The 12,345-nt window shown below is 39.5% G+C and overlaps 1 protein-coding gene across 3 annotated transcripts in view; it reads right to left on the bottom strand.

The window, feature by feature from the left end:
* TEX2 (testis expressed 2) overlaps positions 1-12,345 on the bottom strand; it is a 153,199-nt gene that overhangs the window by 18,392 nt on the left and 122,462 nt on the right. For all 3 annotated transcript variants that reach the window (XM_021002483.2, XM_078155935.1, XM_021002484.2), the window contains one exon: positions 2,237-2,369. In XM_021002483.2, the coding sequence (XP_020858142.1) occupies positions 2,237-2,369 (133 nt within the window). The remainder of the gene's footprint in view (positions 1-2,236; positions 2,370-12,345) is intronic.

The raw sequence follows: 12,345 nt of genomic DNA, 5'->3' as shown, positions 1-12,345 counted from the left end.
CTCACATGAGGACACTCGCTCCCTATATTAATGCAGTTTGGCATCTCAGCAATTGATCGTCTTAGAGAGCTGCCCAGAGCACTGAAAGATTAAGTGAAATCCTCAGGGTCACAAAATCATTATGAGTTAGAAGAACTAGAAACACTTTCCAAATCTTCCCCAATCTAAGTGCTCTGAGGCTCACAGTCTGGCACCCTTATTTGTAAGAAGGTGATGGAAGAAAACTCTTAAGATGGGTTCATACATGACCAACAAGACTCAGCACACACAGGAGGATGAAATGCTACACTGATAAATCCACTCACCAGGAAATACAAATCCATAGATTGCCGAGTCCAAACACATTATATAACACAACAGCAGAAACGAATGAAGGGAAAATAGCACAGATAGAAGTTAGATGAGAAACGGTAGGTGCAATGCTGTAACTATTATACTAGAAATAGGGATTAAAGAACCTAGTTGCACCAGAAGCATCTAAGTAAAATAAACATATTCTCAACTGCATAATCCCCTCTTTCCCCAAATATCTTCTGAAATATTTCTAAAGAATAGCATTTATACTGGGTTCATAAGTAAATAAAACCCAACTGTCTTGAGTTCAAGCCTGAGGTGTGATTAGATTAACCAGCATAGAAGGAAGCTTGCTTTCAATGGAAAATCCAGGGGTTTTTCCAAAAGGGACTACAAAATATGGAGCTATGGATTCCAAGCTAGGGTGTTGAAGCTGGAGTTATTCAAACCCAGGGTCAATTCTTTTAAGGTCAAGCCTTGATTGGATTGGTGCCCAGTCCAGCCCAGCCCCAGGGCCTAAATCATACAGATCTGTTACTGATCACATTCCTGTTTAAAATACCAATAGATAATTCTTCAAAGACTTTATCAGTGCAAGTGCCTAATGATCACAACAGCACATGTGGCTGATTTTACAGTGTACACAAGCTTTTCTAAGATAGGCATGTCCCCAGGGACATGAACAAAGGATCCCTCCTTTTGGCAGACAAGTGGTAGACTAGAGATGCCAAATGTTGTCTCGGCTGTAGGATATGGCTGATTGGTTTAATTTCTTTGTTACTAGTGAAGGTTCCACAGAAGAGGAAGGGGAGGAGAGAGTCTTTGGGGAATGAGAACAATGTAAAAAGCATCAATAAAACTTAAAAAAAAAAAACCAAACAGGCAATGACATAAACAAGTTCAAATATCGCAAAGCAATTCTTACGCTGATGATTAGCCATTCCCTAAAAATTATTTTTTGCAATGAATAGAACTTCTTACTAAATAAAACCTATAAATGCAAACTCACATTTGTGTGAAATGTTAACTGTTCAGAGTTTTCATTAAAAATTCAATCAAACTTCACTGACTTGGACCTCCAATTTGCTAACATTCAATCACGGGTAAATGATAAAGTGAAAAACAATGCAATCTACAGCCCAAGAAGGGTCAAGCCAGAAGGCAACATCTTGTATAGGCTAAAATATTCACTGTAGCACTTTCTGTGGCAGCAAAGAAACAGAAACAAAGTAGATGCCCACTGAGTGGCTAAACACACTGTGCTGAATGTAATAGAATATCACAGCCTCATGAGAAACGAAGACAATGAAGAACTCAGAAGCATAAGAAGACTTATAGGAACTGATGCAGAATGAAGTTAAGCAGAACCAGGAAAATGATGTACACAATGACAAAAATGTAAATGGTGGAGAACAATAAAATGAAAAAGAAGGCTATGCAATTATAATGACCCAGCTTGTACCTAGGAGAAGAGTTGAGAAGATCCATCTCCCTCTTTTTATTACAGGGGGGTTTGTATGTGAGGTGCTATGGGTGTGAAAGATTGCATATCCTCTCAAATGTGTTAATATGTTGGTTGGTTTTATAAAACTCTTCTTTCTTTTCATTTTTAAATCTTTGTTTCAAGGGAAGGCTCACTGGGTAATGATGAGGGGCAGGAATATATCTGGAAATGAAGGTGATGCAAAAACAAGAGGAACTGATTTTTTTAAAAAGCATTTTTTTTTAAAGGCAATGCAATTAGCCATAACAAGTCTCAGGTGGGAATTTACAAAACTATAAAATGTAACAGGTTAAATCCATAAAATGGACAGACCATTCACCTCCACTTGAATAATGAACTAAACGTCAACTCAAAATATACTTTAAAAATGGAACTAAATTATTCAAACAATGAAACTAGATGCTGAATGTTGCTTATTAAATTAGTGTCATCCCTTACCCTTCTTTGCCAATTTCTCCAACTCTGAAGGCTTCAACAAGAGGCTCTTTACCCAGTTTGGTCAAATTCATTTTGGTCTCAAGCGTCATCAGAAAGGGCCCATTGTAGGACATTTCCAAATCAATCCAGAGTCCTAAAGTGTTAACATAAAATATGAAAGTTACTTTCTGAAACCTATGACATTAAAAATAACAACCAATATAAATTCTCCAGATGGTGTTTAAAAATCACTAGTATCAGATTAATAAACTGATAATTGGCTTATCTTGCCAACATGCAAAATACAAGCTTTGGTTTTGGAAACAAATTCAATCAATTATATTTAAAGTTTGGTTTAGACTTAATATAAACAATGGACTCATTCATAGAATATTATCAATCAACAAGAGTTTCTGGGCCATGCATTGTGTATGGTGCTGATGTCACAAATAGTACCTGGCTTCAAGGGGTTTAAATTCTACTAGAATGAGACAACCCGGTCTCTTTAAACAAACGCAGAACATATAGAAAAAATACATAGTGAAGATGGAGAGGAGTTAGACAAGAAAAGCCTTCTTACTGGGGTTAAGCATTAAATGGTGGTCACCTGCCACAGATGACCAAGAGTTGATGGTTTAATGGTATATACTGGGATTAGCAACAACAAAATCTGACACTTATACTCTGCTTTGAAGTTTGAAAAGCTTTTTACATATATTACCTAATTCAATTCTCACAACAACCCTGAGAGGTGGGTATTATAGGTATCATCATGCCCATTTTATAGATAAGAAAACTGAGGCCCTATTCAAAAGGTCAAATGACTTTGCTCATGGTTACATGGCTATTCAGTGTTGGAGTCTAGATTTCAACTAGGCCTTACTGATTCCAAGGCCAATAAATATTTTATCTATTCTATTACAATATCTTAACAGTGGAACTGTTTCAAAACACTGTCGGACAGGACTAGCATATGGGTTAGAAGTTGCATTAAGACTTTCCCAGGGTGTAGTATAGTCAAATCTCTGCCCAAAAAAGTCTTTTTAAATAAAGCAGCAAGTAAAATTACTCCCAGCTAAGAATTTGGCAGGATAGACTCTACTTTAATGGTTAGTTTTTTGTTTTTTTTAAAACAAGCTATGCACAAAATGTCTGCCGTAGGTCCTGCCTGAAAGGGGTTCTAAGAGGTCAGGCTTCATCACAGTTAATTCTACTTGAATTCCAAGATGGGGAAGGAAGGCACGGAAGTTAAACTTTTCCCAAATTATGGAGTAGCAGAAGAGAACTCAACATAGAGAACAGCAGAGGAGGGGGTTCCACCATCACTCTCCTCTTTCCATTCCTACTTCCCCATGGAGCCCACTGGAAATTGTGATGTTAGGGTCCAAAGGAGGTGGCTCCACTGACACTGATGGAGAAAAGAGATTTTTTAATAGCTAGAAAAAGATCTTTGAGGTCACTGAGTTACTTTCCTTCATCTTACAGAAAAGGAAACTGAGGCCCAGAGGAGGTATGTGATTCACCTAAGACCACAGTGAGTTGGTGACAGGGTGGAGATTAGAGTCCTAGCCTCTTGATCCCCAATTCACTGGCTGAGCTTCTTCATAAAAGCAAGGTTGGGTGGGGAAGGAAAGCCACAAAACTGGACTGGATACCACTAGGATTCTTGATGGAAAGATTCAAGAATCATGATTTTCTGCACAGTGTGAAAACTGGAAGGTAAGAATTGACTTCTGAGTCACTGGGCTATCCTGGAGAAGAATCACTTAATCTCTGTATCTTAGTTTCTTCATCTGTCCTTTGGAAAAGAGACCATGTTAATGGGCTCCCATATCTCTAAGACACTAAACCTTCAGAAAAAATTACCTGTTGCCTAATAGCTAAGGGTTGCAAGAGGTTATAGATAAGATTCTGCCATTTAAACTGCCCCACTGGCAACGAATGTCATTCAAATGGAGAACACCCTATTAGATCACAGAATATTAGAACTGGCAAGGACTTTAGAGATAATCTACCTCTCAAATTCTTACCCAGTGGATTCTAAGAGTTGGCAGGTAAGAAGGCCTACATACACCTGGTGACATTTCTGGCTCTATAACCTTCCTGCCATTAATGATTCAATGCTGTTAATATTTTACAAATATTCCTCTAACATAGTACAGCATTTAAGCAAAAGCAGATTAACTTAAGCTCATTATCAAGGCACCCCAGCTTGCAAAGCCATCAACAGTAGATGACTCATCACCTCAATCTCATATAGCACCCTAACAAAATATCAAACAGTCTTCCATTTAATTATGTCTAATTTCCCATTAAAGTCAGCATTCCTTTCTGGCCCTCAATTTTTTTTGGTCACACTTCAAGTATTGTATAAGAAACCTAGTAAATTTGATCATAAGACACCGCAGACGGTTATACTAATTCTTCAAATGGTACAATTAATTTGCTTACTAGAGGAAGAAGAAGGAATATTAGGCATTCATATAATGCCTACTATGTGCCATGTGAGGCCTGAAGTCAGGAAGATTCATCTTCCTGAGTTCAAATCCGTTCTCAGACACTTACTAGATGTGTGGACCCCAGGAAAGTCACTTAACCCCATTCTTCAGTTTCCTTATCTGTGAAATGAGCTGGAGAAGGAAATGGCAAATCACTCCAGTATCTTTCCCAAGAAAAGCCCAAATTGGTTGATGAAGTCAGACATGACTAGAACGACTCAACAACAACAACAAAATACACACACACACACACACACACACACACACCCCTACCTCCATTTCCCTAACCTATTTGCTTCTGTTGTCAGAAGCCAGGCTTACTCCTGAGCTCTCCTCATCTCTACTGACTCTGCCGGCCCTTCTCACTTCCACCATTGCTAGCTCTAACCCTACATGTTGCTTCTCTGATGGCACCAAGTGGGACCACAGCCCATGGCAATGAGCATGGGAGCCAGGGGGGTGGCACACACACTAGAACACTAGGCCACTAGCAGGACAGACCAAGAACCAACTTCTGGGCTCTACACAAAATAGCCCCAATAATCTGGAGATCTGAATGGGTCCTCCGACTGGTGATGGTTTTCCACACTTCATACCTGTACTCTGTTTTACATACCTTTGAAGACAGTATCTACCATAAAATTCTTTTGTGAGTTGCTGTCAGGTAGGGACAGTGATGGGTCACAGGGCCCAGTGGTGAGGCCATGTGCTGCAACAGACAGCCACGGTACTTTAGGAGAGTCAGAGGAAAGCCCTGAACTACCCTGGAGGAATGCAGCATCACAGGTTGAGTGCTGGAAGGGACCTTTAAGACCGTCTAGTCTCACCCCTGAACTTTACAGATGAGGAAAACTGAGGTCCAGAGAAGTCATGTAACTTCCTGAAATTCACCTCAGCAGTGAATATCAGAGCCAAAATCTGAATCCAGATCTCAGTAACTCTTCCCATCATACCACAACACTTCTTTGGACAAGAGGCATACAGGATGCCAAGGTGTGGGTGGGTCAAGATCTGTACCATTGGGAGAGATACCCACATTGATTAGATCACAGATCTACTGAAATATTAAAGAAATAAGTGAGTGTATGAAGGCTTAAGAATCTTTAATAAAAGATATTGCTGGGGCAGCTAGGTGGTGCAGTGGCTAGAGCTCTGGCCTTGGAGTCAGGAGGACCTGAGTTCAAATCCAGCCTCAGACACACAACACTTACTAGCTTTGTGACCCTGGGCAAGTCACTTAATAACCTTGATTGCCTCACCAAAAAAAAAATACAAATATACATATTCACATACACATATATATACATATACACATACATATACATATACACACATATATATGTGTATATGTATATGTATATGTATGTGTGTATATATATATATATATGGATTAGATTAGACCCCTGGGTCTGAATCTATGGATCCTGTCTTCTCAAAGTACAAGGAGATATTACTGAGTCACAGCAAGTCATTCTAATGACTATAATAACTTTCTTCCTTTCCCATGACAGCTGTCTATTTTCAAACCAGGTGCAAATAAAGACCAAGTTTCTTCACTGACATTAATACAGTAGGTGAAAAGCACCCTGAAAATGTGATCGCATGTGGCTCTGACAGCTGAGCTGGTTATGTAACCGGTGAGTCAGTGCATGCTGCATCTGAATGATTTCACAACAAAATTAACAATGACAAGTAAGGCTACCTTTCCATTAGGGATAAATGGAATAAGAATGTGAATTAAAGAATGTGGACATAAGAACATTTCATGAGCAGAATCTTAACTAACCCACACGGAATCAAGTGTTACTAAACATACATAATTACTATTTTTTTTAAAAGCTCTTACAAGTGTGAAGGGTGTTTTATGCAACATTTAACTTAAAACCACCAACTTGCAGCTGTCTCCAATCGAGGAATATAAAAAGTCACAGAATACGAGAATCAATTGTTTTTCCATTTTCAGTATGAGTGACTTACTCAACCTTGCACTATAATCATTGTAGATCTCTCTCCTGGAATCTCAAGATGTGTTAACACAAGAGTGTCATCTAAACAAGGTGGCCCTCCCATGTTGGCAGCTAGGAGGTACCTTGAAAAGAGTGCTGGCGTTTAAATTCTGCCTCAGACACTCACTAGCTGTATGACCCTGGGCAAATCATTTAACCTTTGTGTGCCTCAGTTTCCTCATCTGTGCCTTGTTTAGAAGGAAACAGCAAACCATTCCAGTACCTTTGCCAAGAAAACTCCAAATGGGGTAAACAAACAAAACAACCTAGTTCCCAGGGTTGCTGTAGGGATTAAATAAGATAACACAGGTAAAGTACTTGCAAACCATAAAGGGCTATATAAATGTTAATTATTATAACTATTTTCACCATGCCCAAAGCACCAGACTCCATTATTTGCAACAAGACCCCATGAAATAGGCACTCCCATCCCCAACTCTGGCAGCTTGACTGACTCTAAGTACAAAGGATCATCCTGGTCTTTAGACAGCAACCTCAATAACTACATATTTTCCTACCAGTTATTCTGCCCTTGCCTCTGTTCCTGTAGAGAGATCTCAGTGGCCAACAATGTCATATCACCACACCACATTCAAGGTCATACAAGTCAGAAGCGGCCAGGATGACAAAATGTGCACCCCCCAACTTAGCGCAGCAATGAACTGTGCTAGAGGTCATCATCTAAGTTTATTCTGGAGATGAGGAAACTAAGGCCCACTAAGACTGAGTGACTCCCCAAGTTCACACCAGAAGTGGAGTAGGCAGCCAAAATCACCTCAAATGGTCCTGTCGGTGTTCTCCTGATGACCTATTCATTAAGATCACATATTTAGAGCTGGGAGAGGCTTTAGGGATGATCTTATCCCCATGTACATAGCTAAGAAAACTGAGGCCTCCAGAAGAGAAGGGTCTTGTCGGCACTGTGCAGGGAATAAGCAGAAGAGCTGGCATTTGAACCCAGATCAAGAGCGCAGAGTATTTTGGATCATTTTTAGCTTCACTCCTCTGAACTATTCAGTTAACACAAAACAAATTTAGTACTACGTCACAGAACAAAAGGGAAGAAAACAAGAGCAAAGTGGATGTCGTGGTGTGCACTTAACACATTTATGTCATAAGACAGGGCTCAAGGAAGGTAAGTTAATTCTTGTTAGAGATATCTATGCAAATGAGTGCAAAGCTCTTTTTCCATAGGCTTCAGGAAGTCCTGCAACTTCCCAAATTGGCACTCTCCTCTTCCTTGCCTGGCCCCACACTGTAACTCCTCAGGGTCTAATGGTCTCCCCTATGGTCTCCCCTACACTGTCTGGCCTGGGGACTTGAGCCACGCAGGATCAAGCTCTAAGGCACAGTCTTGCTATTGCCAATTCCCACCCAATCACCAGAATAAACCCAACCTTGGCCTTCCTATGTCTATCTTCTCTATCTTCCTGGAACCCTTCTATATTATTAAGGTGTCACAGAGCTAGAAGGGACTTTAAAGGTCATGTGGCTCAACCCTCTTTTCTAGATGAGATTCAGAGGTTAGATGACCTGCCCAGAGTCACAGGGTCAAGCTGGGGCTGGTCTTCTGCCTTCAAGTCCAAGCCTCTTTTCACTATACTACAGAACAAACTGCCCCTATCTTAGACCTTTTCCTCTCACTAAAATCTAGCTTTCTCCTTAAGCCCAAGCTCACTTGGCACAATTTCCAAGGCTGACTTGACTGCTCCTTCTCTCACACCTCCAGCACACAGGGACAAGAAAAGGAAGTGATCTACTACCTGCACCCCACATGGCACAGGGACCCACTGCAACTTTCGGACCCTCACTCTGCCTTGACCACTCAATTACCACATCTCTTCCTTAAAGTTCCCTCCATCCTGTCTAGATCCTTGTTCCTGTCACCTATGGACTTCAAGGCAATTTCCCTCCTCCCTAACAATTTTCAGCACCTGGGTCAGTTTTCTTCTCCACCCCAATCCCTGTTCCCTTCCAACATCCTGGCATCCAAGTTCCCCCAAAACTTCAGATTCCATGACCTTTTGTCTTAACTCAGCCTGCACAGGAGCTTTGGATAAGGCCGCTTCATCAGACTGAACATATCTCAGGAATCAGATTTTAAAGGGTCAGTTGCAGACTTCATCTTCACTCGTATTCTCCAAAACCTCTGCCTGATTCAGAGAGGGTATTTTCTCTACTTTAGGTCAAATATTCCAATGTGAACTAAACCCAAATTGAATCCTCTAATCTCTCTTCACCCATTTGTCTAATAAAAAAAGGGATACCAATTAGGAAGCAGAAACAGAAAATCAACTGGATCCCTAGAGATTTGTCTCTTCTTGGACCAATTAAAGTCTTCTCTGCCTTAAGTCATAATTCCCTTAGTGTCAAGCTACATCTTCAAAGCTAGTTCCAACAATTCTCTAAAGAAGAATTTGTTAGAAGATTCATGTTATAGCATCTCTTTTTGTGGTGGCAAAGAATTGGAAATTGAGAGGATGCCCATCAATTGGGGAATGGCTGAGCAAGTTGTGGTATATGAATGTAATGGAATACTATTGTTCTATAAGAAATGATGAACAGGCTGACTTCAGAAAAACCTGGGAAGACTTATATGGTCTGATGCTCAGTGAAGTGAGCAGAACCAAGAGGACTTTGTATACAATAGCAGCCACATTATGCAATGACTAAGAATGTTAAACTGAACCCTTCTCAGCATTACGAGGATCTAAGACATCTCCAGAGGCCTCGGGATGGAAAATGCTGTCCACATCCAAAGAAAGAACTATGGAAGTCAAATTGCTATCGCTTATTTTTACCTTCTTCTGAGTTTTGTTTCATCTTTCTGATGGTTCCTCCTATTGGTTTTAATTTTTACTTACAACTTCACTAATGTGAAAATATGTTTAATGGGTATGTAAATGTAAAGCCTATGTCAGATTGTGTGCCGTCTTGGGGGTGGGGGGAGGAGAAAAAGGGAGAAAAAAATTTTCAACTCAAAAGCATATGGAAAAAAAAATTATTAAAATATGTGAATCACATTAAAAATGCTAAATAAAATTGGGCACAAGAATGGAAAAAAAAAAGAAGATTCATATTAAGAGACAATCTAAATTCTCCATATTACATATGGTATCTATCTGTTTCTGTAAGGACAATTTTTACAAGCTATATGTTCAATAAGAATTCAGAGAGGGGAAGCAAAGCAGCCTGTAGAGTGCTGACCTTGCTGTCAGGAAAACTTGAGTTCAAATTCTGCCTCAGACACTTATTATGTGTGTCGCAGTGGTCAAATCAATTAACTCTCCTGGGCCTCAGTTTCTTCATCTGTAAAATGGGGATGGTATCTACAACACAAGCTTGTTGCGAGGATCAAATGATGTAAAGTGCTTTGCAAACTTTAAAGCACTGTATAAATGCTACCTATTATAGGACCTTTCCAAAGGTCCCCTTTCCTGGACCTCTCCCCACCAGAAGTTACTACTAATCAAAAAGATACACAGCGTTTTAGAAGACCTCTAAGGATTTGTAATATACTGCATTTACATAGAATACCCACTTTAAAAAGCACCAGTTACTTAAAGGGGGTATCCCTCTGCTGTTCACAAACTCAGAAGGCTGAAGGTTAATTGATAATATAGCTCTGGATAAAACAGAAAAGAGAATCCTTGAAGGGCTAGACTAAATTAGAGGAAGGGAGGAAATAGAATCAGTTTACTCTTCTATTTACATAAATACACTGAAGGAATGTAGGAAGGAAAAAACTTCCATAGTAATGTAATCTTCATTGCAGGACAAATCTGCCAGAAACAGCTTTTATTAATTTATCATTATCCTAATCCAATTTAACAGTTTAATCTGAAATCATAAGCTCTAGAAGTTTTTTTTAAATGCAACACAGAAGATTTAGTGTATATGTATATACATATATAACAAGAACATTCAGTAGAAATAGAACTTTTCTGAAAAATCTGAAGCACGTTTTAAGTGCATCTTCCCATGCTTCTTGCGTTATTTTAGCCCCAAGATGAAAACACTGTGGTTCACTGACAGATGTGCCTCAATTCTGGAAGCTCTGGGCTCCCATCTGGACTCTGACACATACAAGCTGTGAAGTCCAGGCAAATCACACAACCTCTCTCAGGACAACTCAACTAACCCTTCAAAGAACAGGTGGTATATCTGCAACAGTGGAAGGAATTTCCTCACCTGGAATTCCCAGGTTAGGTCGTGGCTGGAAAAGCATTCATTATGTATGTGAATCTTTTAATTCATCTGGATCCATGACTGCTCAACCCAATGAAGACTGAGAGATCTAAATGACAGAACTGACAGTTGTCTGCAGGCTGTTTCCAAACAACCAGACTCTCAGAGGCCCACTGTATAGCAAGTGTGATACTTCTGATAGTCTCCAAGTTTTGGGGATATTTCAAAATACACATTTCTTCTAGGACCAAATCCTACATAATGCATGTCCTAACATGCTCACTTCAATGTTGAGAAATAACAATGTAAATAAATTCTACACACTAATTAACTATACTGATTTTTTAAACGATGCAATAATTGTGAAGTAAGCTAATTATTTATATGGTGGGAGACAACTATTTCCTTGGATACACACACACACACATGCTACTGCTGCTTAAAAGGCTACTTTTGGCTAAACTGACATGCTTCTCTTCTAGATTCACGTTACTCATATTCATGAACACATTTTGTTATATTACAACTTCTCAATATCTTCGGGGAAAAAACCCCACAAAAATAAATGAAATGACATTTTAAAGAACTGCATATATTATTTTAAAATGTCAGCTTACAAATGCAACAACAATCATGACAAAACACATCTCGCCCATAATGTGCCTTTGGAAGCATTATAAATAAACAGCCTCGAGCACTGAAAAAAAAAACCAAACACTGTCCATGGATTAAGCCTTACTGTACCAGACTCAGCTAAGTTTTGAAAACTGTTCACATAGCCACCCCAAAATATAATTACTGGTTTTTAGCATTATAGAAAAAAATATATTTAAACAATAAAGAGTGCCTGACACCACTGAGAACCTGGTCATACAGCTCGTATGTGTCATAAGCAGGATATGGATGCGGGGGCTCCTGACTCTGAGGCTGGCCATCTTTCCATTATGCTATGCTGCCTCCCATTATTAAATCATCATCATCATCATTATTAAAAATGTCTTCTGTTAACATCTGGTTCCTTCTCTCTCCTCCCTTTGACAAGTAATGGATGCAAATACTGTCAATGCTGTGTTCTATAAATCAGACACCTGAAGTTCTTTCTCTCTCTCTTCTCTTTTTTTTGGCTAGGCAATGGGGTTAAGTGACTTGCCCAGGGTCACACAGCTAGTTAAGTGTTATGTGTCTGAGGCCGCATTTGAATTCAGGTCCTCCTGAATCCAGGGCTCTATCCACTGTGCCACCTAGCTGTCCCTGAAGTTCTTTCTCTAACTTGGGAGGGCCTGGATATTTTTAAAGGTGAAGCTTATTTGTCTTAGGATCAAAAACAACTAAGTAATTAAGAACAAGCCTACATTGTTTCTTTCAAAAAGAGAAATCTTGCTTCCTTAAAATGCAAGCACTTGTTATCCAATCTGAAAACATCCATCACCTCTTGTTT

Source organism: Phascolarctos cinereus, unplaced genomic scaffold, assembly GCF_003287225.1.
Source record: "Phascolarctos cinereus isolate Bilbo 61053 unplaced genomic scaffold, phaCin_HiC Scaffold_5;HRSCAF=322, whole genome shotgun sequence".
In the NCBI taxonomy this organism is placed as follows: domain Eukaryota; kingdom Metazoa; phylum Chordata; class Mammalia; order Diprotodontia; family Phascolarctidae; genus Phascolarctos; species Phascolarctos cinereus.
This window is presented reverse-complemented; position numbering and strand designations above follow the sequence as displayed.